Below are 27332 nucleotides of genomic sequence, written 5' to 3'. Positions count from 1 at the left end.
CAACACAGTTATTAGTTATGAAGTCAAATTAAAAGGGAAGAATAAATAGCTTTTAGAATCTAACGAAGTAACAGAAATTTTTCTATGAAATTCCATTTCGGGAGAAAACGGTTTCCACTAACTAAAACTTAACATATCACTTTGATTTTGATGTCGATCGCTTCAGCATAATATATTCAAGTATTATAGGTTTCGGTTTTTTGAAAAAAAGTTTTTTTTGTTTTGCAAATTTTGATAACAAAAAGGAAAACCTATAAATAGTTTTCATTATGTCAATTACATACTAAAAAATCATGGAGAAGTCCAAAGTAGTTAGAAGTGCAAAAACGTTTTCTCTTTTTGTATGGACGATCAAGTAGTATACTTCTCTCTTAATTTATAACTCCGTTTAAGATTTCTGCAAACCATGCGTTCCTAGAAATTCTCTTAGAAGTCTTAGACCGCAAGAACTTGGAACAATCTTCAAGTCAACTTGGAATCTACATTCGCGTACAAATCATTTGGCTTTGAAGCTGTCCTTTAAGTGTTGTTTGGATGGCTAGAGTCTTTAAAGTGAGTGTGCCTCTAATTGGGTTATGCATATTTCAAAAAAATGTTTCTCAAGGTGGACAGTACAATAAAAGTTTACGACCAGCGGCGGTATCATGGTCGCCTTTTTATCACTTGTCGTGTCATGCGCCACTTTCGCACTTACATACTTGTGTTTTATCATCTGTCATCATACCTGTCACGTTCTACTGGGAACAATATAAATTACGTTTGTCTTATTTGAGTCTGAAGTCTTTTTCAGGACAGTAATTTTAGGAAAGTATCCAGCCTGAAAGAATGCAGTACCTATCTAACATAATATAATTGGTTGTCACTTGGTCCCTTTTTAGTTTATGACATTTATTTTAGTTATATAGTACCTAGTATATATTTTATTAAATATATTTGGATTTGTGTTTTTGATTATTTGATTTGTTTTTTTGTATAGATTTCGATAAAGTTTGTTATATATGTATAGAGTTCCCTATTCTGTAAAATATAAGCGCAAGTTTTATCCTACCAAATATTCCTCTGAGTTGGTACGGAAACTTAAGAGTATTTTTACTCAACAAAGAATTACATACATTTTTTGCCCCAAATTGGAATTTTATATTTATTTGATTAGAATGAGGTGCTTTTCAAACTTGCTCAAATTAACCATAGTATAGATTTTTTTGTCAGACTGATAAAATTTGGTAGTTTGAAGAGCTCTTTAATCTGGTCGGAATAAATACGAAATTATAAATTTCCGTTGATTTACGAAAATTTCATACGTTTCCGTAACTCAGTCGAAGATTTTGTAGGACATACGGTATTCGGTGTAATTACGCTTATGATGCACAGAATATACTCTATTTATCAATCAAATTTTATCAAAAAATTACACAAAGTAAAACCAACAAAATAAGAATCAGCCCAGTTAAGTATTTTTACAGTACTTATGGTGCTACTTTATCGCACTAGTGCGAAAATTAGCATATTACGTTACTGTGCCGAACATTTAAAGGGCCATATGTACTGTAAAACGTTGTACGATACATGTGCGAATAGGTAATTCGCAACTCCTGTCGATTTAAAACACTCCCTTCGGTCGTGTTTTAATTTATCGCCACTCGTTTCGAATTTCATATTTTTTGCACTTGTATCGTAATGTACTATTGTTAGTAAACCGGCAATCCTGTTTCCCGCGTGTGGTCGAGAGCACCGCAAAGTTTAGGGTCTTAGAAATGTTTTGTGGAATCCGGTCCTTGTTCACCGGTCTCCTGTTAATTGGATAATTGAATTATCTCCCTAGGACTAATCTAAATACTTCAAGAGCTAGTTGCCATGACAATATCTATTATTGATCATTTTCGGTAGCTTTTCGGCTGGTAAAGTAGGTTTCTTTAGACAACCAACAGGTGCGAAATAAATTAAAATTATGTATCTATTATAGTATTTTATGCAACAGTTGTATAAGAAGGGTCAAAAAAGGCGAGTGGCGTGAGTTACAATGTGAGCCGGAGCCGAAGGCGTAGGCGAACATTGTAAAGGAATACGCCACGAGAATTTTTTGACCTACTTATGCAACGTTGCATACAATATTTTTCCTACGAGTCAACAAAAATAAATCTTAATTTAGGTAAACAAATTACAGCAAAAGTATATAGCCAAGACGCGCGAGCATACCTTGTTACGCGCCCGGCCCGCCCCGGGCCGCGGCCAGCCGGTCAGCGACACCTCCTCGTAACTCATGAGGCCCTGGTACTTGCTACTTGCTAAATTAATTTTATGGACAGTTTTTTCTCAATTTTGGCCACCGTAGCCTACAGAGACTAACAAGCAACGCTAAGCGGTCTTCGTAGTCTATGGGTGTTGCTATATTACGGGTGTCACATGCGTGTTTCTGACTTATGAAGTAATTATTTTTACTATGCAACCAAATGAATGTTTTGTAAGTTGGCAGCAATGCACTTAGTTTAAAACTGTATTCGTTTTGGTTTTGTTAGGTTGGTAGCCATTAATCGCAGTAACGTTATAGCGTATAAAAGCACAAGAGCTTTTATGAGGAATAGACAATATAGACTTTTCTTGAAATCTTTTATGTATGTTCTTATATTCGTGTTAATGAATGCATAAATGACAGATAACAGTAGAGGAGTAGGAAAAAACAGTAAAATCCTCTTCGTCGTTCTAACGGCCTCTATTCTTCTCTTTAATTGCTTCCTAGCTAAGTCGGTAATAGGGCCCCTGCCTATGAAACAGGTCCCGGGTTCGAATCCTGGTAAGGGCATTTATTTGTTTTAAACTAATATTTGTTTGTGAGTTATGGATATTTTCCATGTATATGTATGTATAAGTACATATTTATCTATATACATATCATAAAACTTTATAAAAAAAGTCCCCCGTCGCGTCTGTCTGAAACTCAAAAACTACTGAACGTATCTTCATACGGTTTTCACCGTAAGTTTCAAGTGATTTTTGAGAATGGTAATTCTAAAAACAAAACACGTTCATTACTTTTCTGTTCTTGCAGTAACGAAACTACCAAGCCACATATTTTGACTAAATTGTAGAGTTTGTGAAGTTAGGGCGTGTGTATCTGATATGGTGGTCTAATGGTCTCGTTAAGGCAACATTTTACATGAAAATGTTTTTGGTGGGTTTTATTTATTGAGAAAGCAGAGGAGCGATGTTTTCCAACACTTTTCGTTTCAACAACTGGAGTTGTTGACGTCTACTCTACTTAATTACTTAAGTACATATATATATTTAGGCGTGGCCATATTCTGTTAAGGAAAGATCGTGGGAATTAACAAACACGGGGTTTTACAAACCAATGGCCGTAGGTACTCTGTGAATGTGTAGATCCTAAATAAAAATCCTTACTATAGCATTTTTCAAAAGCGTACGCTGATAGAGGTAATCTCAATACAATGTTTTGAGATTTGGCCTTTTTAGGTTATAAATTGTATGTAGATGGCATCTATGCGGGATTTAACAACTAGAGACGCCTTATCTGTAATTTTCTGAACAAAGCAGTCTGCCTATTTTTGTGGGGGAGGGGCACGTCAAATGTATGGCTATTTTGCCATGTCAGATGAACGTCAGTCCATACAATACATATGACCATTGGCTGAGATTTTCGACAGAGGGGTAAGCTCTTAAAGGCGACTCCGGTTGTCAAGATCAGCGTACCCTTCTTTAATATTATAAAAGTAACTCTCTGTTTGTTACCTCTTCATGATTAAACCGCTGAACCGATTTCGATGAAAATTAGTATGGAGATAGTTTGAGCCCCGGGGAAGGACATACCATATCATAGTTATTATCAATCATCATCATCATTTCACGAAGACTAAGTTGCGGGCAGAATTAAGCTATGGTAATGTTTGAAACTGACAATTTTTTTGGGTTTTGGTATCATCCCATACCTAAGAAGCAAAAGTTGTTTAGTAGGATCATTCTCTGAGAATATGTCTGCGGTTACGTTATTTACGGTTATTTGTTGCCCACTATAAACCATACAAATTTACGGTGAGGAATAAAAAAAATGTGAGTCTGTGGCAAGGACGAACAATAATAACGCCTTCTCTGCTATTCCTACTGAAAGTTCCGTAAGAGCATCTCTTTCGGTCATCTCCCGGCTCATACTATTTACATTTCATCTCTATACTATTTGTACCTCTATGAGTGCGACAGTGACAGTTGCATTTCACTACGATTGGCATGTTGGCTACGCAGCCTGGTAACAATCGTAACAATAAAAGCAGTTGCTGCGGGATAGCAAGCAAAGCAAGGTCGCATTTCGCCTGTCACCACAGACCACTTATCCTGTCACCCTGCCTGTCACGTTCTAACAAGTGCGTAAGTGGGAAAGAGACAGGCGATAAAAATACCGTGCTGCAACCGCTGGTTTCCAACTTAAGACCATCACATACAAAACTAAACTGTGCGCCAACGTCACCGCAACGACATCAAAACTCCTACCAGAATCCCCAACCAGGTCAAGTATCCCAAAAAAGTGCCTACATTTTACGATTACGAGTGGCGTTTTTAATAACGCTAGCACGAATTGAACGAGTGGGGTCGAGGCGTTTTTCATAATGCCTAACTGCGCACTCAACTTTTTACAGCAGAGATAAAAACACCTCAAGAATTTGACGGCTAACGACATTCTGGGACAGTTTGGGAGCCACTTTATGTGTTTTTATAACGGAAATTATACTTATTTTTTTGTAGCGACGAGATTTTTCTTGAGTGTCGTATGTAAAATGTTCATTATGTTAACTTCCATGATACTAAGCTCAATGAAGTGCTCTTTATAGTAATTATTTTAGTTCTGAGTAGTCGTAGTCTTATATCTTAAAATAACTGCCTAAATTACGAATCTGACTTACAAATATTGACGACCGGTCTGGCCTAGTAGGTAGTGACCCTGCCTATGAAGCTGATGGTCCCGGGTTCAAATCCTGGTAAGAGCATATATTTGTGTGATGAACACGTATATTTGTTTCTGAGTCATGGGTGTTTATATGTATTTAAGTATTTATAATTATAATATATTATATATATCGTTGTCTAGGTACCTACAACACAACAAGCCTTATTGAGCTTACGGTGGGGCTTAGTCAATTTGTGTAATAATGTCCTATAATATTTATTTATTATTATTATTTATTTATAGATATAACTTCTTGAGTAAACATTGGGCTCTACTTTGAAATAGTAGATTGTTAACCGAGGGATGAAAAGCACTCATTTCTGCCGAGGTAGTTTCCGAGGCTGGGCCGTGGTGTTTGGAGGCAAAGAAGTTGGTTAGAGACTTGGGGCGGCGTTTTCGTGACAGAGTACTTAGTCCAAAAAAAATATCGCTTGCCCAGTAAGTTTGGCACTTTTGGACTGGGTGAGGGTCAGAATAGTTTTAGTAGGGTAGTATATTAGTAATGTGCTTATTTCTTTTCTTGTCTTTTATGTACATACGTTTTTAGGGTTCCGTACACAAAAGGTAAAACTGGACCCTATTACTAAGACTCCGCTGTCCGTCCGTCCGTCTGTCACCAGGCTGTATCTCATCAGCCGTGATAGCTAGACCGTTGAAATTTTCACAGATGATTTATTTCTGTTGCTGCTATAACAACAAATACTAAAAGCGGCCAAGTGCGAGTCGGACTCGCCCGTGAAGGGTTCCGTACCATTTATGGCGTATTAAAAAAACTACTTACTAGATCTCGTTCAAACCAATTTTCGGTGGAAGTTTGCATGGTAATGTGTATCATTTTTTTTTTAGATTTTTCATTCTGTTATTTTAGAAGTTTCAGGGGGGGGGGGGGGACACATTTTTCCAATTTGGAAGTGTCTCTCGCGCAAACTATTCAGTTTAGAAAAAAATGATACTAGAAACCTAAATATCATTTTCGAAGACCTATCCATAGATACCCCACATGTATGGGTTTGATGTAAAAAACTTTTTTTGTAAATTTTATGACGTATTAAAAAGAAACTACTTACTAGATCTCGTTCAAACCAATTTTCGGTGGAAGTTTGCATGGTAATGTACATCATATATTTTTTTAGGTTTATCATTCTCTTATTTTAGAAGTTACAGGGGGGGGGGGACACATTTTACCACTTTGGAAGTGTCTCTCGCGCAAACTATTCAGTTTAGAAAAAAATGATATTAGAAACCTCAATATAATTTTTGAATACCTATCCATAGATACCCCACACGTATGGGTTTGATGAAAAAAGATTTTTTTAAGTTTCAGTTCTAAGTATGGGGAACCCCCAAAATTTATTGTTTTTTTTTCTATTTTTGTGTAAAAATCTTAATGCGGTTCATAGAATACATCTACTTACCAAGTTTGAACAGTATAGCTCTTATAGTTTCGGAAAAAAGTGGCTGTGACATAATCGGACAGACAGACGGACATGACGAATCTATGAGGGTTCCGTTTTTTGCCGTTTGGCTACGGAACCCTAAAAAGTACGGAACCCTCGATGAGCGAATCCAACTCGTACTTGTCCGCTTTTTTGTTTTACACCTGATACAACTGATAGTGACATTGTCTATTCGTGTAAAAAAACGGAAAGATGAATTTTCCCCGTGAACAAATCCAACCTAAGCCTAAGTAAATATTTGTGATCAGAATTACACCGTCTATTTTGATTTCTCTTAGGTAAATATTTAAACTACCCACACTTTTACCTACTTATATATCAGCGTTCCGAGGAGGGCTACAATTAAATTGCTATTTAAGAAGCTTGCCAGATGAACAAATAGTCAAGATACGAAAACGACATCTTTTTCACAGTTTGTTCACTAGAATTTCGACTTAATGTTTTTACAGTAGAGCTGAAAATAGAGTACAGTATTGAAGTGAGATAGGAGAATGTAAAAATTATTGATTAAACTGGGAAAAAGAGGGTAATGCGTCAATTAAGGATGTTTGCTAATGGAGTTACCTTGGAGGAAAAATATTCAGGCGACATTTTAAGTTGATTATAAAAATAGGATCTAAAATATAAAAAAAATAATATTTAAAAGAATCATACAATGGACTTGATTGACCTATGAAAATTTAGGGATTTCTAAATGAAAATATTTCACCTGCCTTCGACTCAAAATTAGCACCAGCAGCTCAAACACGTGTAAATAATATATTTTCTAAAACGTGTATTGTTTTTTTCACTGTGCCTAGGTATAAGTTTTTGCCAAAATATAAAAATATAAAAAATCAGTTTAAAATTATCAATAGCTATTTTATTACATACCATTTTGTAGGGTTTCGTAGTCACCTAGAAACCCTTATGTTTCGCCATGTCCGTCTGTCCATCAAGTCAAGTGTTAGAAAGCTGCAATTTGGCATGAACACATAAATCATGAATGGCGACAGATTTTTTTTCTATACCTCCTATACAAAAAGATTCTTTTGAAAAAAAAAACCACCTTAACTCAATAGTGTGGGGTATCATTGGATAGGTCTTTCAAAACGAATACGGGTCTACAATATTTTTTTTGAATAAAGTTATTTTTTTCGGAAATAATAGCTCGGAAAAATTCTGTTAACTTCGGTCGGAATACTTATCTACAGACCAGAAGTTAACTATAGAATCACAAATCTTCCCAAAATCCTATATGCCGAGATAACAAAATGTCTCCCTTTGACTTAATGCAGGTAAAAAGTGCTATCAGAACATACAGGCTTAATGATAAAGTGGTGCGTTAGTTTTATGGGTTACGAGTATTAGCTCAGACATAAAGAAATAGGTAAGTAATAAGTATAGAGGACCTCTAATGAGGAAACAAGGTGTTTATATAAATAAGTATTCTGCGTTTTCCGCAGCGGGATCTGATATACGGGACAAAACCGGGATGGGAAAAATACGCTTTTATTTTATTTATTAATGAATTCACATATAACCTTACAGTCTAGACCAAGGCGCTTAAAGGTAAAGTAAAAAATACGGTGATAGTCCCGGATATACGGGACGTATATGGCAACCCTCCATAACTCAGTTTTCTTATCAAAACGCTTATTACCAATCGTAGTCGACATCTAGCGTCAAGTAGCGGATTTATCAGTAGGTACTGTTACTTGACAATAGATGTCGCCACGAATGAAAAGTCTTATGCTCAACAATTTCCAGCTAATATTATAACCGGATTAAACGGAATTCTATTTTCGACTCCTTCTGCTTGTAATATTAGTTGTAAATTGTTAGGTAAAAATAGGTAATAAGGCCGCTTGTATATGCCCATTGTTTTCACCGGACAATTGCTAGTTTTCCTTTAAATTTCATACTAAATATTTTTTTTCAAACTTGCAATGAAATGTTGACATGACTTACTTCAAATTTTGTCCGGAAATACTACATATCAGGTGCAATGAGTGAAGATGATATGTAAAGGAATTTCATACTTCCTTACACACCTAGGCCTGTAAGGCAACCTTCTTTGGTTTTTGAACGTCAAATTATGCCATGTTTTGGCATTCAACCATAAAAAAACCTATAAGCAAAATCTGCCCTGCTTTAATAACCCTAAAGTAATAATAAAAAAACACAAAAAAGAAAAAAAAGCGTAATTGCGTGAGTCGTAGCGCTAAAAAAATCACATTTTTGTTCCCCTTCAATACCCCACGCACTGAATAACCTATCACATTAGGACATGAAACAATCATCATCATCCTATTTTTATTATTATTTCATTGCAAGTTTGAGAAAAGCACTATACAAATCTCGGCGAGAAACGGGGTTGCCGGCCGCGTATCCCTGGCCGACCTCGTTACGCTCAGCCGTTTATATCTTCTTGGCCTGCAACCCTTCGTTTCCCGGCCTCTATAGTAATGTACTATTAATCCTAATTTTTATTTCTGTTAATGTTGCCACACTTAAGCCAGAAGTTCCAAACCTTTTTTTAAACTTTAAAAATGTAAATATTGTAAAGTCCGGATAACAGGAAAAGCGCTTCCTTACAATACCCTTCACCTTAATTGCAGCATCATCCTTTATCGTTACATTCCCACAAAGTACCTGTAATACGGGAAAAAACAAAAATGAGGTCCGTCGGGTGCTCCGAGCGCTGGCAGACTGATAAATGACCGGGAGTTAGGGTTATGTCTCACTCACTGCAGTGAAACTGCTCAGAAAACTAATAAGAAATTTCATAGTTTTTGTATTATCCGTCTTCTGTGACGATTTGTATACGGACTTATAAAAAGGGTTAAAAATATAAATAGTTATTTGTACAACAAGAGAGCAAAGTTTGATATTTCTTCGAGTGCTTGTTTTTAGTCCCGTGCAAGCGAAAGATTCTATAATACATTCACGAGCGTAGCGTTTAGAATCTTGAGTCAGCCATCAAAAAATACAACCTGAAAAAATGTAATCCAGACGGACGGATCACTATTTCACTCAAGTTTTCTGAAGGTATTCTAATAATTTACTTTAATTACCGCAATAAAACAAAAAAAATCAATAATATAATACGAAAATAATGAATTAACGAATATCAATTGACAGTTCAATCGACAACTTTTTTTTGTTAAAAAAAAAACTTTGTAAGATACTATTTGTAGTATTTGTCAACTATAGTAGAGATCATTAAAAGTAGTTAAGCAGAATTATTTACTGCGTAACAATTGCGTAAATTTGTATAAGTTCATTGTTTTGATTGTATAATAAAATACGTAAAATATGGTGTTATTATTTAATTTTAAACTTTTATTTCATTAATTAATTATTACGAATGTAGACTCGTAGGGTGTTTTGAAACAATGCGGTCTGACTTATTTCGGGGGTCTATTATTAACCGTCAATATACCGTGTGAACTTTTTTTGTCTCTTTCTTTTTGCTAATGACGTGAAAGGGACAAAGACAATAGAATCCAAATATTTCGAACTTGTATCAGGCCCCGCACGTTGAAATGACATTCGAATATTAAGGTCACTTGAATGTTATTTTGTCTTACTCATTGAGCAAAATGCGATGTTGCTCACTGTTTTTAAGCAGCAAATTACCCTTGTTCGAGCTGCTGTCGTGAAAAATCTATTAAATCATCGAATCTATTCATCTTGCGACTAGCGACTTGCAACCGGACATACGAAAGCATTTTTGCCCAAGCCGAAACTGAGACCTTCGCTTATTGGTTAGTCAATAAATGCCAACGAAACTAATCTGTCTGCATCATAAAAACGTCATTTATTCATTATCACATAGAAAAAACTATGTATTTCCCCGGGCCTCAAGCTATCTTAATTTCATCTAAATCGGTTCAGCGGTTTAAGCGTGGAGAGGTAACAGACAGACAGACCGAGTTAGTTTCGCGTTTATAATACAAGTAGGGAGCAGCTGGCGTTGTACACTACACTTTACTACGGGGGTGTTCCCACCTGACGCGCTGTCACCGCAAGGTAACGTTACACGCGGAAATTATCCTCACTCTTCTATTGTGCATTCTGAGGGGGAAAGAAGGGGGGGGGGGGGGGCACAAAACTTAAGTCTTACTAGAATCACATACTCAGGCGACGCCAATCATGAAATATTTAGGAGATAATTTACGCGGTACAGCTCAACGAGGATGCGGAGTGTTTGAGTCGGTAACACGAATGTAACACTTCTCGAGTTGCAGGCATCCATAGGCTACGGAGACGGTTGCCGTTGGCTTGTTGTAGTATAAAAAAATCTCACCACAGTCACCACTATGGTCCACAGTTTCAAAACATAATTCGATAACAAATGAATAAATCTTTTACATTATACAGGATGATTTCTGGGTCGTGATCTAGAACCACTTTTTCTGAATCTATAAATGATTTACATTATCATACGGTAGTATTTGATTGAAAGATAATTAGTTTGATATTTATTATTGTTCAAGTAAAATTAATCTTATACGAAGTAATCATGGTCACCCTATGACTTTTGACATACGCTGTATGGAAAGCGACAAGACGTCACATTGAGTACGGTGACCAAACTGTATGCAAAGATGTTTTTTTCTACTTGTCATCTGAAAAATAATCATAATTATTGGTGATAATAAATAATGAGCAACATCATTAGACTCATCTTTGAATTCTGTGTGATGTCTTGTTCTCTTGCTCCACGACCCCGAAATCACCCTGTATATGGCGCTGCTTTACCGCACTGTGTTGAAAATTTAAGGAACCATAATTATGTACTGTAAAACGTACGATACATGTGTGAATAGGTCATTCCCAACTCGTGTAGAGTTTAAATCATGACCGAAGGGATTTGTCGCCACTCGTTTGTGGTATCATGAGAACTGATTTCAAAAATTGTTCTTTTATTTGAAAAGGGTTTCTTTAATGTTATCTCTTAGCATTTTCCAGTGTAATAAACACACTAATAGTTGGTTAAATTGCAAACTGAATTCGGATATGTTTTTTGTTAATAAAAAAAGAAGTTACCAAGATAGACTTATGATTATATTTTTCCTGTAAAATGTATAGTATTGTTAATAATTTTCCTTTGGTAAACTTCGGAGATAAAGGAGGGGGGGGATGGTTTTTGATTCGATTTTTTTCCACTACTAAAAATAATAAAAAAATCTTTTGGAGAATTTGATCGCTTCAATTTGAGATCTTTCAAATGATCCCACCTGACCCAGTCACTAAACTTTGAAATTTTGCCCCCTCTTCATATTGGGCATTTTCCATAGTTATTAAAAAAAAAACACAAAATAATACTTTAAATGTATCTGGGTTAGCATTGTTGTATTACACCACCCAGACACATTGAAAGTATTATTCATAACTATTCCAAATTTCAAATCGATAGCGTAAGTGGTTCTCGAGATATTTAGCGTTGTGACAGACGGACGGACAGACAGAGTCGCACCATAAGGGTACCATTTGTACCTTTTTGGTACGGAACCCTAAAAACCAAACTCTCGCGGTTTTTGACAATGTTGCGTTCGGCGCTCGAGGTTTCAAACTTGGATTATTCATTACATAAACAAGCCTGCAAAAAATCAGAACTACTGGATTTGACGCAAACGGTAATGTTTAAAGCTACTAACTTATGTCAAAATAACATTACCGCCTTACCGGCCCAAGAGCTAAACAGACATTATCATTCGTATAGTAGGGCAGGGAAGGCCATAACTCCGGGCTATCTATTGAGGCGGGAAAAGGTGTTTTTCCCGTGTAATTAATGGCCACATTATTTCCTGTATTTCCTGCGAACCTTTCGCGCATTTTACTAATCGTGTTTCTTCCGGGTGTATATTTGACGTGCGCCGCTTGGATTGCAATGATTTATATACCTGAAAGATATGACCGTATCGGCGAATAATACACTATCTAGTACTTACCAATATTGGGACCGTGCGATGTGCATGGTGGGGGTAAGTAAAGCGATCCCAGCGCATAAGGTGGTAAAAATTAGAACTAACTGCGGATAGCGTCTTTAACATTTCGTACAAGTTATATGGCTAGAAATGAAACTTTAATTTACGATTTCTCCTGAAATATTCATTTAAATTGTATGGTGTAAGAGACCATTGTAATCTGTATGAAATGCTTAATATAACTAATGTTCAAGGGTCAAACAACTAACATATTTAATTTGATCATTATTAATACTGTATCCGTGTAAATAGCTTTGCAAATGCCACATACTACGTGATCTTTTTCTAGAAATTAAGAATGGGTATAGTAAGTCATCTTTAAAAGATAGACATTTAACATCGCGGACTTTTTTGTAGACCTATGAATGAGAAACAACCCCACCATACATTGTGTTGTTATAGCTCAAACGGATTAGGCAGCGTTTTTGATTAAAGCTCCTAGCCAGCGTGATTTTTGCCGACATCGTTATATATCAACCAATTTACGCAAAACCTTAACAAGTTATATACCTAAGCTTTCCTCAAGAATCACTCTATTGATAGATCAAAGTCGTATGAAAATCCGTTCAGTAGTTTTAAATATTGGAGTAGTACGTGTTATAAGATGTAGTGAATTGACGTTTTCCCCTAGACTTGCGGACGCTAGGTTGCGTGACAGTCGTGCACGTAGCGAATATAACATGTATAAACCTACCTTAAATTATACGTGGTCCAACGACGAATTGTGGGGTTATTTTTATTTTTACAATGTATTTATAATACGCGTAGACAGACGACAGACACGAGGTGATAAATTGATATTTAATCTGTACTTATCACTCTGCGCAACACATGCTCATTTGCAGTTAAAAGTGGGCGTTCCAACTGTCCGCATTTCACCAACAACCATGAATCTATACGCATTCGTAACACTCTCAATATTAAATCTATGCTTTTGCGAAGAATGTCGCTTAAATACCCGAACACCAGAAATGGAAACAGAAATAAACTTAAGGGAAAAGCTTACTGGATGCTACGCCGAAATTTTGAAGCCTCCGGTAAATAAGGGATTAAATACGGTGGTCGTGAAGATGGACTATTTACTTCAATCCTTTAATTTTGATTCTAATGAAGAGATACTGACGTTATACAGCTGGAACTATTTCGACTGGCAAGATGATAGATTGTCGTGGAAGCCTGAGGATTACAAGGATATAAAGACGACGCAAGTTTCAAGTTTTGACATTTGGAGTCCGGGGCTGAAGCTGATCAATACGGCAGATGCGGATGACTTTGACTTCTTCTACACGAAATGCAGATTGAACAGCACAGGGCACGTTAGGTGCGTTATCAGGGCAGAACACAAAGTCTTCTGCACTTCTGATTTAACCAATTGGCCTTATGACACAAAGAGTTGTACGCTCAAGTTTGACCAATGGAGACCACAGGAAACCAAAGTGTTTTTTAGCTTGAGCCATATCAAATTCGTAATGCAGGCGTATCAAAATGCTGGATGGATGGTCGCTCGCGAAAAGGTCTTCAAGAATTTGACCACTGGAATACAATCTGCCGTTAAGTTCGAGTTTGAAAGACTCTCAGAGGGCTTAGAAGCTATTATAGTGGTACCAGCTTTTGTGATAAGTGTGTTGACTGTGACGGCTCTCCTGTTGGACTATAGAAACATCAACCGATTAGGGATACTATTCATGACTGTAATTAGCCATTTCCTTTTTTCTAACGTAGTAGCGGATAACGTCCCTAAACATAGTGCAAATACTCCTGTCATATTGTCGTTCATTAGCTGTTCTACTGTTGTGACTGTAATTTGCTTTGTACTATCGTTTTGCTTTAGATATTTGGGAAAAAAGAAAACTCAACCATCTCCGTGGATTATATCTTATAATGATTTTGTATTAGATGGATATGGCAAATATGGAGTATTTACGAAATGGGAGGTGGTTGAGCAAGATCTGAAAGTTAAACCGAATGTAGAATGGGTCAACTTTATTAGTATTGTTAATAGCGTCTGTCTATTTCTTGTGATTATTACTTATATATATTTGTTCTCAGCTTTTATACCAAAGAAGCCAGTTTTCACATTTGTTTTCGATATCGCTTAAGGAAGTTTAAGTAGCTTCCTTTTTTATTAAATATGTTTTCATATAAGTACCTTTTTTATATAAGTTCCCAATTTATATAAGTACCTAAATACATTTCCAGATTATTAGTATAGTTATCTTTTTTTTCACAACTATGTACTTTAATTAAAATAGTTACAAATCTCACGAAAGTTTACTAAGTAAAACATGCTGTTGCGTAATATTGCACTAGGTAAATACTTTAACTTTTTTTTTTCTGTTAGTGGGTCTCAATGGCTCTTTTACAAGTCAATACAACATTTACAGTAACATCATTTGGTGACTATTGTCATGAAAAAAAAAATACATAGCAACATTTATAAATGCAACAGCCAATACCTATTTAATTTGGAGATATAATTGAAAAGTCCCCAATGTCAGAGTACTAATACTTATAAGATTTGGAGGTGTTAAAGTCTCTCCAAGTGTCAAAATGAAATTTTATTTAAATAAATCGCGTCAGCCTGTTAACATTCTTGTAAACTATTGCTACAGAATACGAGTACACACAGGACATAGCTGGTGTCCTCACGTGCCCTCAATGTGCGCGGGGGTTCACCTCGAAGATCGGCTATGTCAGCCATCTTCGGGCGCATGAGCGCCGAGCTAACTAGGAGTCGAAGTGGTCGTCATGGTCGAAATCGGCCGGAAAGATCATCATCATCATCATCATCACATTCATCACACACAGGACAAGGACAAACTGGAAAATTATCGTGCCAGGCAACCGCCGAGAAACCAGTCTTGTGTTCCCGTCAAAGTGTATTTCCAATTAACGACATTCGCTTTTGATAGATAGAGATTTTTATTTGCATCAACATGAAGCCAGATTCACATCAGCTATAATGTGGTCTAGTATGATTTGACAAGGTGAACGCTTCACGTGGTCGCCAGAAGAGTACGGAGGAGTTAGCAAGATGGTCGTGCTTCCAACTGATATTTGGACGCCAATAAAACTGGCTAATATAAAATAAAATAAAAAGAGCGTCGATCCAGACAGATCTACGGAGATAGGAGAATGTCTTTTCCGCAATAATGGCATAGTTATGTGTGTCCCGGAAACAATTTCCGAATCGTCTTGCATTGCTAAATTAGGAAATTGGCCGTTCGATGTTCAGAATTGTACCCTCTCCAGTTTGGAGATGGTGATAAACTTTCGTCGTCCAGATTTCACTTTAATGAAATACCGATAACACTTGACCAAAGCTTGAAGAAGCAGAATATGGCAACGGTTCGAACATTATTGGGATTAACCTGTCGGAGGACTCGGATTTGGATATAAAGTTGTCGATTACTTGAAGAACAGAAATACAGGCGTCCGGTTTAGTAGGAGTATTGATTGGCCCTTATTTCATTATCTGTATACTAGCTACTACCTACATCTATTTGAATGAATGTAAACGATTATATCAGCTTAGGCTTTTCGAGTTTTAGTCTCATAAGAGTCATAAGTCATTTTGTATTCTTGTTTTTTCTTCACTAGTATCTACCAAAGCAGTGTCAATAGACCTGCTATACTATTCTTCATCCGTGACTTCATCTTGACGATAACTTCTGTACTATTTACATTTGTTTTAAGCTAAATTATAAAAAGAAGAACTCTATTTAGAATCGACAAGAGGGTTCCATACCCAAAGGGTAAAAACGGGATCCTATTACTAAGACTCTACAGTCTGTCTGTCTGTCACCAGGCTGTATCTCATGAACTGTGACAGCTAGACAGTTAAAAATTTCACAGATGATGTATTTATGTTGCCGCTATAACAACAAATACTATAAAGTACGAAACCGTCGGTGGTCGAGTCCGACTCTATTTATCACAGTTAGTTACACAGCTACTATTAGCTATCACAGTTCATGAGATACAGCCTGGTGATAGAAAGACAGACAGACGGACGAGTCTTAGTAACAGGTAGTGCTCTACTAATTTAAGTCCTGTCTTTGTTTGTAATATGAGCTTTTCTTTAGTAGTGCACGATAAAGAATTTTATTATTATTATTGTATCTCCTTGGATTTCACGGGCCTATAAATCCCGGTCTTTTGATAGGCGTGCGTGGGGATATAGATCCAACACGTAGAGGCCTCTTGGAGAGCTTTAATGTCATGTAGAACGCCTGCTGGAACCCGTTCACAGGCGCAACAATAGAGACTATTGTAGTAAAGTGAACAGTATAACGGTCTATGGATTGAAGTTTGGGAGGACAATGAGACTGGGTTATTGCAAAGACGTCCGGACACCTGCCATAACAATGTTTTCACTAGTTATCGAGGCAGGCGGTGACTCGCCGCCAACTAGATGGGCCCCTGAAAATGCCGTCGTGAAGACGACCAGGAGCAACACCGGTGTGAGCGGCTCAGGGGTGTCGAGAGGTGTACGCCGCTTTTTACCCAGTGGCTGATAACAGCCACTGTGCCAACTCGCGTCTTATACAAGTTTTCACTTCCACCCCTGGAGCATTTAGCTCTAACGACTCCTCTCTGGACGGCCAATGAAGGCAAGCCAGAGCTGAGAGTCCTGCGGGTCCCCTTGGGGTCCACTCCGACCGACGAAGACACGCCGGAGACGGAGACCCTGACCGACTCTCGGGAGTACTCGGGTCCGTGGGGTCGTTACTCCCCAACAGCTCGCCACAAGCTGCCCTGCGGTTTTATATTATTATTATTATTATCGGGGGGTGAGAGGTGCAGGGGCCATGTAGTGCAGGGTTCCACAGGAGCCAGTCCCAGTCATTTTAATATAAAATTTGGAGTATTGCTCCCAGGCGTATCTGCTTGTTAAATATCTATGACAGACAGTTGGTTGTAAATTGATATTTAATCTCCACTTATCAAGGTGCACAACACATGTTTATTTCCAGTTGAAAGTGGGAGTACCAAATGTCCACATTTCACCAACAACTATGAATCTGTGCGCATTCATAACAGTCTCTACCTTAAGTCTGTGCTTTTGCGAAGAATGTCGTTTAAACACCCGACCACCAGAAATAGAAACAGAAATAAACTTAAAGAAAAAGCTTACTAAATGCTACGCCAAAACTTTGAAGCCTCCAGTAAATAAAGACTCAAACCCGGTGGTCGTGAAGGTGGATTATCTACTTCAGTCCTTCAAGTTTGATCCTAACGAAGAGATACTGACGTTATACAGCTGGAACTATTTTGTATGGCGAAATGATAGATTGACATGGAAGCCTGAGGATTACAACAATATAATGTCGACGCAAGTCTCAAGTTTTGACATTTGGAGTCCGGGGCTGAAGCTGATCAACAAGGCGGATGCGGATGATTTTGACTTCGTCTACTCGAAATGCAGATTGAATAGCACAGGCCACGTTAGGTGCGTTGTACGGACAGAATACAAAGTTATCTGCACTTCTGACTTAACCAATTGGCCTTATGACACGAAGAGTTGCACGCTCCAGTTTGAACAGTGGAGACCACAGGAAACCAAAGTGTTCTTCAGTTTGAGTCATATTGACTTTGCCATGCAGGCGTATCAAAATGCTGGATGGAAGATCGTTCGTGCAAACTTCTTCAAGAATTTAACCACTGGAATACAGTCTGTCGTTAAATTTCATTTTAAAAGACTCGCAGAGGGCCTAGAAGCTATTGTAGTGGTTCCAGCTTTTGTGATAAGTGTGCTGACAGTGACGGCTCTCCTGTTGGACTATAGAAACATCAATCGATTAGGAATACTGTGCATGACTTTGATCGGTCATTTCATGTTCTCTAACGAAGTATCAGATAACCTCCCTAAACATAGTGCAACTACTCCTGTCATATTGTCGTTCATTAGCTGTTCTACTGTTGTAACTGTCATTTGCTTTGTATTATCGGTTTGCTTTAGATATTTCGGATCGAAGAAAACTCAACCCCCGACGTGGATTACTTCTGGTAATGATTTTGTCTTGGGCGGGTATGGCAAATATGGAGTATTTACAAAATGGGAGGTGACTGAACAAGATCCGGAAATTAAACCGAATGTAGAATGGGTTAACTTTATTAGTATTGCTAATAGCGTCTATCTGCTTGTAGTGGTAGTTACTTATATATACCTGCTGTCGGCTTATATGCCAAAGAAGCCACATTTCACATTCGTTTTCGATACTTAAGGCTAGTAGTCACTGCTTTGTTCCATGTTATTTAATAAAATTGATTAAAGTACCTTATATAATGTAAATATTTAAATAACTTTGGATTGTTATTTTGAGATTTTAGATCTCCGTACCCAAAGGGTAAAACGGGACCCTATTACTAAGACTCCGCTGTCCGTCCGTCCGTCTGTCACCAGGCTGTATCTCATGAACCGTGATAGTTAGACAGTTGAAATTTTCACAGATGATGTATTACTTTTGCCGCTATAACAACAAATACTAAAAAACAGAATAAAATAAATATTTAAGGGGCCTCCCATACAACAAACGTAATTTTTTTGCCGTTTTTATAGATGGTACGGAACCCTTCGTGCGCGAGTCCGACTCGCCCTTGTCCGATTTTTTACTTATGTAGGAACAACTTATAATTTATATTTCTTATTATGTAACATTATCTCTCATAAATTCTTGGATGGAGTAATATATATGCTCCCTCTATTGAGAAAGATTGTAGTTTTGATATGAAAAGATAAAAAAATTCTATATTTCTTATTATGTTGGGCAATTTGTTGTAAATCTGTATTGCTCTGAAATACGTGCCTTTTTTGTACATTTCTAAGATTGGTTCCGGCGGGATGAGTTTATTATTTCGGCGTGCGCTTTTACAGTAGTGCGGTATATTTTTTTTCAAAAATTTAGATTACTAATATGTAGAGACAGGGTAGAGTCAAGATTTGAAGGCTTATGAAATATGGTTTGCAGCTGTCTGTTTGTTAATATACGGAAACATTATTTCTGAGCTTTAAGTAGATCGTGTGTATCAGTGCTATGGCCCCATAAAATAATGCCGTAGCGTAACCAGGCCTGAGCGTAGGAATGATATGTAGAAAAGGCGCACTTAAGCATTAGTGTAAGTATGATTTGTTAAAAAGTTTATAATGAGCGCCTATACCTCAATAAACTGTATTAATTTAATTTTATTACTGTCTAGGATGAAAATGTACACTAGATTAAATAATTACATTCTATTAAATGATGTTAAATAAAGAACTCATTAAAAAATCTCAGTATTGGTATTCTACTTTAGATGCACAAATCTTTAGACAATGCAAAAAGGAAGGAAGAAAGTTTGAATTTTATTTTGGATAAAAAAAATCCAGTCAAGGTTCCCACCTTGACTGGATTTTTTTTATAGACTCCCGTCTATAGTGATTACTTATTTCTAATAGGGTGCATTCAGACGCTTCTTCTATGTTTAAATCGGTAGGTCTTTTTTAATAGGGTCTAAATTGTATTATTTTTGTTTTGGCTGTATTTATTAATAGGTTGTGTTCCTGTAACCGGTGAATGTCTTCAACAGACTGATTGTCTTACATTTATGAAAACAGTACCTATAGACGTATTTCCGATTTTAAAACTAAATTATTAAAGAAAATATATCCCATGCGTTGATATTGATCTAGTATCACCGGTTATTAAACATCCCATTATTATTATACCCATTATTATACATTATTATTAAAATTTTATTTTGACACCTCCAAATTTTATTAGTACTAGTACTCTGACATTGGGGACCTTTTACATCTCCAGATTTAATGTGTTTTTAACCATAGAGACTATACATCTCTATTGTATTGTAGTAATTATTTATTTTAAGATTATTATAATGTAATATTTACCCAGGTATTGGCTGTTGTATTTATAAAATGTTGTTATGTATTTTTCATGTCACTATATGATGTTACTATAAATGTTGTATTGACTTGTAAAAGAGCCCTTGAGGCCTACTTGCAGAATAAATTTTTGAATTTTGACCTTGGGTACGATTGGAGTCCGATTTATGATCTTTGGGCTATTTGTCGATAACACCGCGATAATAGTCATCATCGTCAGAATAGGTCAATAAAAAACACATCGTTATCTCAAAGTGGGCGTTTACCATATCAAATTCCCTGAAGCCATTACTACAACGAATTAGCAGTTAGCCACCAAACATGGCCTCATACACTTATATTTGTATTTTAGCCATTATTATTAAGTTCAGTTATGGCCAAGATTGTGCTTTAGAGTCCTTATGGCCATCAGAAGTCCCTGTAGAAAAGAGACTGGAAACTAAAATACTTAATTGTTACGATTATAGAGAATCACCAAACAGTAACACCACAAAAAGAGTAGAAGTAGAAGTGGCTTACATGATACAAATGCTACGATTTGACGATCAAGAAGAAGTACTTACTATTTACAGTTGGACAATCATGGAATGGGAGGATGCTAGATTGAAGTGGGATTTGGACCATTATAAAGGTATCAAGACAACGATTTTAAACTTCTATGATATTTGGACGCCAGAATTAAAGGTCAAAAACTACGAGATTGAAGATTCCGAATCGTTTATAACTATTTATGAATGTTTAGTGAACAATACTGGTCATGTTAGATGTATACAATCTAATGTACATTCTCTTATGTGCAGTTCTGCAATGAAAGATTGGCCATACGACAGAAAATACTGCAATTTAAAGATAGACGATGACTCATGGTCACAGAGCGAAGCAAACATAGTGTTCACAAAGTTTAAGTTCTTATCATTTGAGGACACGTATACTGCCTGGAGACTGATACATTCTGAGGAACATCTGAATTTAACTAGAGATTATCAAGCTTCTATAGAATTTGTTTTGGAAAGAGTGGCAGAAGGTCTGGAAGCTGCTATAGTGGTTCCAGCTTTTGTGATGTCCGTGCTAACTATAATAACATTCTTTTTGAATGTTAACGCCAACGTAAGGTTAGGAATGTTGTGTACCAGTTTATTCAGCCATTATTTGTTTTTAACTGAAGTTAACAAAAGCATACCGAAGCATAGTGTCGATGCTCCTAAAATTTTACTTTTTATTACTGGTTCTATGACAATGACGTTGATGAACATAGTATTAACATTGACTTTGAAGTATTTATGCTCACGTAAATCTTCTCCACCTGTTTTAGTTACTTCAATTAATTATCTTATTCTAAATGGATATGGTGAGTATTTGGTTTTCCCAAGGTGGAGCGCTATTATTGACAACAAAAGTGTCTTGGACTCAATAAGTCAAGAAACCGAATGGTTTGATTTCTCTAATATTATCAATAGCATTGTCTTTATCGTCAGTGTAATTACTTATATAGTTATGTATTCTATTTACTTGCCTCATGAGGATTACATACCTACCACAAATTGATTAAATTCCTAAATGAAAGTGTTTATGAACGAATGAATGAATGAATTAATATTTTTATTTCATGTAACACATGGACACATATTTTCATTAGTAGAACTTACAAACTAAGGGGTTAGTAAGTACAGCAAAAATTTATTTAAAATAAAACAACACTGATGGGGGAATGCAATCCCTCACAGTGGGACAAGTAGGGACAGTCAACCCTATCCGCTATCATTCGTAGGATGCTGTTGGGACTGCCACGCACCCGGCGCACCAGGGATGCTGCGCGTGCACGCATGGTAGTATTATAAAAACAGTCCACGTGCGCCGTCACGAACATCCCCGATGGGCCCGATGCTCTACAGAAACGGGGCAGCCCCATCAGCACCCGGAACGCATTATTGTACTGGACCCTAAGGGCCCCGTTGCCCGTTGCGTATACTGCGCCCACAAATTGCAAGTGTAGAGGGTAGTGCAAAATGCCCTCAACAGTGTGACTTTAACCTGTTTTGAGCACCTTGCAAATCTGCGGGCGATCATATTCGCCCGGACCGACAGAGCCCTTCGTTCCCTCTCCGTATCCAGGTCGTCCTTGAGGTCGGTCGCGAGAACATGGCCTAGGTACTTAAAATGGTCCACTCTATCTATGGGGGCACCATTGAGGCAAATAGCAGGAACATCCATTGTCTTCTTGCGACCGCACTCAAACACCATGAACTGACTCTTGGTTGCGTTATATTTAAGACCATGATTTGAGACATACGTTTCGCAAATTCGCAACAGTTTACGCAGCCCACACACCGACGCGCTCAGCAGCACCATGTCGTCCGCATAGCTTATGTTGTTGACACAAACTCCATCCACATGACAGCCGACATGGGTTTTACTGAGCGCCTCGATTAGTCCATTATAACATACAGATTGAAGAGAGTGGGTGAAGTGAAGCCCCCCTGTCTCACCCCACACTCCAACCTGTACTCATCAGATAACACGTCTGCCCAACTAACGCAGTTGACCTGGTTTCCATAGCAATACTTAAATATTCGAATGGTTTCCTGCGGTACACTGGTATTCTCCAGCTTCTTCCACAGTATATCATAGGAAACCAGGTCAAGGAAACAGGCTACCACCGGGGTTTTACTTTTGGCATAATACCTGACAGTGTGCTTAAGACATAGGATCGCAGACTCAGTAGATAACTGTGGTCGGAAACCTAGTTGGTTATCATGCAGTTTCACATGGCTATTTAACTGGGAGTTAAGCACACTATCAAGTATTTTTGCCATGACTGTTGCTAACGAAATGGATTTGTAGTTACTCCTATCTGCCAGGTCTCCGGTCCTGTTTTTGACAATATGTACGACGATCGTCCGCATTAAATTATCTGGCAGATAAGAATGCCTGATACACAAGGTTTAAAACATTGCCAACACTCTCGATATGTGGGGACCTGCATGTTGGAGGTGCTCAATAGAGAGACCGTCGTATCCCGGAGATTTACCTCCAGACATTGATTTTATAATTTATCAATGTCCTTAGCAGTAAGGCTAGGACCCACACTCTCTATCTCGGCCTCACTATCTAACCCCTCCAACTTTGATCGTGCAATCGTCTGACTAATAATGTGTTTTATTATTTTTAAATTGGCGAATTGACTCTCTATCATGTTAGTATAGGTGTAAAACTAAAATTACCTATTATCAACATTTTAATTATTGATTAAACTATATCTTAAAAGATATTAATCACTTATTTTCATAATTCACGCTCAAAGACATCCACACCTTGAGGTACGAGGGAAATATCTATATTAACTCTTTTTCATTAAGCTATATAAAAAGTTACGTTTGCTCTATTGTGTCATCGCCATCAAACATACGTCCACAGCAATAATATTTACAATGGTCAGACCGGACCACCTATCTAGTTTACTGAATGTAATTATCAACCCTGAACCATTTGCAAATGGTGTGGTGTCAAATGACACACGATAACGTCAGGGGGCGTTGTCGTACTAAGTTTCAGTCAGCCAATTCAGTGTTAAAACAGATATGATCGAGCCATGTTCTCGCAAATAGTCCTACTAATATTTCTCGGCATACTTTATCCCTCGTATTCGCAAGATTGCGTAATGTTGGTTACAAAAGAAGATGCATGGGATAAAAAACTGCATATGGATAAAATGGCAAGTTATGGTGACAGGCAACCACCGCGAAACCAGTCTTGTGTTCCCGTCAAAGTGCATTTCCAATTGAAGACATTCGCTTTTGACGAATATGCAGATAGATTCACAGCTAAATTGTGGACTCGTATGATTTGGAGAGACGAACGCCTCACTTGGTCGCCTGAAGAGTATGGAGGAGTCAGCAAGATGGTCGTGCTCCCAGCTGATATTTGGACGCCATCATTGAAACTACTTAACAGCGTCGATCCGGACTACTTTAATATGGATATAGAAGAATGCCTCGTCCACAATAATGGAGAAGTTATGTGTGTTCCGGAAATAATATACGAATCATTCTGTAATGCTAAATTAAGAGATTGGCCGTTTGATGTTCAGAATTGTACCCTCCAGTTTGGCGATGGTGATAGACTTTCCTCTTCCAGATTTCGCTTTAAAGGAAGAGGTTTAACGCTTGGCCTTGTAGAATATGGCAATGGTTGGAATATTATGCTGAAGGATTTGAAGGAGGACCCCGATTCTGACGTACAGCTGTCATTTACTTTAATAATGGAAAGACAAGCGTCCGGTTTAGTAGCTGTATTGGTTGGCCCTTGTTCCATTCTTTGTATATTGACTACTACATCTATTTTGATGAATGTAAACTATTATATCCGCTTGGGATTTTTATGTTTTAGTCTCATAAGTCATTTTGTATTCTTATTTTTTATTGACGACTTTTTGCCAAAGCATAGTGGCGATACCCCCGTTATATTATTCTTCGTCCGTGATTCCATAATCTTGACAATAACTTCAGTGCTTTTCACATTTGTTTTGAGCAAAATTGTAAAAAGAAAAACTGTACCATTTGAATGGGTATCTTTAGTATCAAACAAAGTGTTTTTTAGCTTTGGTCAGTACTTGATTTTTCCAAGATGGAGAGTGGATCCTGATTCTAAAGATACTAATGTAAAGAATAAAGAGATATGGACCAATATGGCTAATATTTTGAACAGTGCTTATTTGGTTGTAGATATTATTGTTTATATAATTTTGTTTAGATCTTACATGCCTAAACAACCACCAGCACAATACTAACTGAAAAATCACGATTAAAATTATTTGCACACAAGTATTGTTTATTTACAGACGATCTAAAGCAAGTTGCCACGACATCGACATGTACCTACCTACTACATCGAGAAGAGTACCCCTTTAATTATACAATTTTACAAGCTCTAAGTAGTTAATCGATGTATTATCCCTTTCTTACCAGTATAAAAGTCAGCATTACAGATAAAGATAAATGATTAATATACGAGTTTATGTATAACAACATTATACAGATTTTATATATCTTTATTACCTACATTAACCTTCAATCAAATTTCAGTAGGTTAGTCTCTGTAATTTAATGCAATTATTTAGCGTCTTTTCAACGTTTTGCTGGACATACTCTGCGAAGTACGGAAGTTACATTATACTTAATTTAGATTGTAGATCAAACTCGTACTCATAGTATCATCTTAATTTTTTTTGACCTAGGTACCAAACCAGATAACATCAATTTTAGATCCTGGAAAGGCATAATAATCACTAGCCAATAGGAATACCAGAATAGGTTTCTGTTTGACCCAATGGTCGACTGGTAGAGAATGCCTTAAGGCATTAAGTCCGCCATTTGTACAATTTTATATCGTGCAATAAAGCTTAAATAAATAAATACCAACGATATAGGAAGGTTTAGGTGTATAAGTTTGTGTAAACCGTGCGAAGCCCCCACCACGACGGATTATCTTTTTAGGGTTCCGTAGCCAAATGGCAAAAAACGGAACCCTTATAGATTCGTCATGTCCGTCTGTCTGTCCGTTTTATATGGTGTAGTGAAAATAAGTTATAAGACGATGTTGAAATATGAAATAAACAATCTTTGTTTTTGGTGGTCATATCATGATGAAATAAACTTATGAATTAAACAAATGAACAAACAAAAATTAGTAAAAGTTTTTCAGTGTGACCTACTTACGCATAGAGTATAAAATAATAAAATAGTTCATCGTGCAACGAGGGGGGGTATGTGAAATATTGTACGAGAGTGTATATATTCACGACAGCCGCAGGTTGGACTGAATTTAAGACTCGAGTAACAATATTCTTACCCCGGAGTTACACACAATGGTTTTCATCAGACTTGCGAAGAAAAAAACTAAATTTTAAGCGAAATAGTTCTTAAATACGATGACATTTCAAACATTGCCAATTTGTCATTCTTTGACAGGTTGACATCGAAGGCACACACCTATCGGACGTTCAGTCACAATTGAAAATTTTGTAAAAATATTTCAAACGGCTATTAAATTAATCAAATTAATAATTTAAGCATGTACAAAAATACTAAATTATAAACGTTAATATTTTAAAAGTAAAACTGATTTATACCTAGTTAATTCGTATGAATCAGTAATTTTTTTTTTCACAATCCATAACTCCCGGGGGAACAATATAGGCCCTTGTCGTTCAGTACACCTGCAGGAAATAAGATCTTTTTCGAGCAAGTGTGATGAAATAGTACATTACGATACAAGTGCGAAAAATAGGAAATTCGAAACGAGTGGCGATAAATTAAAACACGACCGAAGGGAGTGTTTTAAATCGACACGAGTTGCGAATTACCTATTCGCACATGTATCGTACAACGTTTTACAGTACATATGGCCCTTTAAATGTTCGACACAGTAACGTTATATGCTACTTCTCGCACTAGTGCTATAAAGTAGCCCCATATGTACTGTAAAAGAGTATTGAAGAACAAATGTTATCATTATCAAACAGCTACACATTGAAAATTTAAAACATTGAATACAAGTAAATCTCACATGTAACAACAATGGGTGGGCAAGGGCTAGTGTCTGCTATGATATATAATATGTTTACCTACATAAAAAAGAATAGCGACCAGGAAGGAAGGTGTTTGCGGCCGGAGTTTCATTTGGTGTGGCTGTCAGGTGACGGGGGAGATGAGTAATGCTGTTTTGGCGGCGGGCGCTTGTCCTTTAGGTACAAGTGCGATTCGACGAGGATTGTTAGTTTTTGTCTAAGTTAATTTAAAAATAGGGTAAAGGCACCAGTAGTCAGCCTTTTTACGAAATTTCTATGTTCAAGATCGTCTCATTTGCCCAATAATTGACAAATAAAAATTATTAATGTTTTTACTCTTCAATAATTTAATAAAGTTTAATTTTTATAAAGAATAAAACGTAATTTAATTTAGCTTTTGGAAATATTTCATTAAATATAATTAAATAGGCTTTTTGCCAGTAATCAGCCGCCTGTCTACCAATACACAGCCTTTAAGTACCCAGTGTCCAGCCAT

General features: G+C 37.0%; 4 protein-coding genes and 1 pseudogene across 4 annotated transcripts; all 5 read left to right on the top strand.

The window, feature by feature from the left end:
• The first annotated feature begins 10469 nt into the window (after window positions 1-10469).
• On the top strand, window positions 10470-14548 carry LOC133530518 (neuronal acetylcholine receptor subunit beta-3-like). Its single transcript, XM_061868447.1, has one exon. It carries the CDS (start codon window positions 12941-12943, stop codon window positions 14483-14485), a length of 1545 nt encoding a protein of 514 aa, XP_061724431.1. The 5' UTR covers window positions 10470-12940; the 3' UTR covers window positions 14486-14548.
• A 586-nt stretch (window positions 14549-15134) lies between these two features.
• On the top strand, window positions 15135-17283 carry LOC133530800 (acetylcholine receptor subunit beta-type lev-1-like; annotated as a pseudogene).
• On the top strand, window positions 15628-19669 carry LOC133530521 (neuronal acetylcholine receptor subunit alpha-3-like). Its single transcript, XM_061868450.1, has one exon. It carries the CDS (start codon window positions 17405-17407, stop codon window positions 18611-18613), a length of 1209 nt encoding a protein of 402 aa, XP_061724434.1. The 5' UTR covers window positions 15628-17404; the 3' UTR covers window positions 18614-19669.
• A 132-nt stretch (window positions 19670-19801) lies between these two features.
• On the top strand, window positions 19802-25091 carry LOC133530520 (neuronal acetylcholine receptor subunit beta-2-like). Its single transcript, XM_061868449.1, has one exon. The coding sequence runs from the start codon at window positions 20593-20595 to the stop codon at window positions 21814-21816; it is 1224 nt and encodes a 407-aa protein (XP_061724433.1). The 5' UTR covers window positions 19802-20592; the 3' UTR covers window positions 21817-25091.
• Window positions 21865-25091, top strand: LOC133530522 (acetylcholine receptor subunit beta-type lev-1-like). Its single transcript, XM_061868451.1, has one exon. It carries the CDS (start codon window positions 23861-23863, stop codon window positions 25055-25057), a length of 1197 nt encoding a protein of 398 aa, XP_061724435.1. The 5' UTR covers window positions 21865-23860; the 3' UTR covers window positions 25058-25091.
• Window positions 25092-27332: the final 2241 nt, after the last annotated feature.

Source organism: Cydia pomonella, chromosome 23 (genome assembly GCF_033807575.1).
Source record: "Cydia pomonella isolate Wapato2018A chromosome 23, ilCydPomo1, whole genome shotgun sequence".
Taxonomy (NCBI): Eukaryota; Metazoa; Arthropoda; class Insecta; order Lepidoptera; family Tortricidae; genus Cydia; species Cydia pomonella.
The sequence above is the reverse complement of the archived record's forward strand: the minus strand, read 5'-3'. Positions and strand labels throughout refer to the sequence as shown.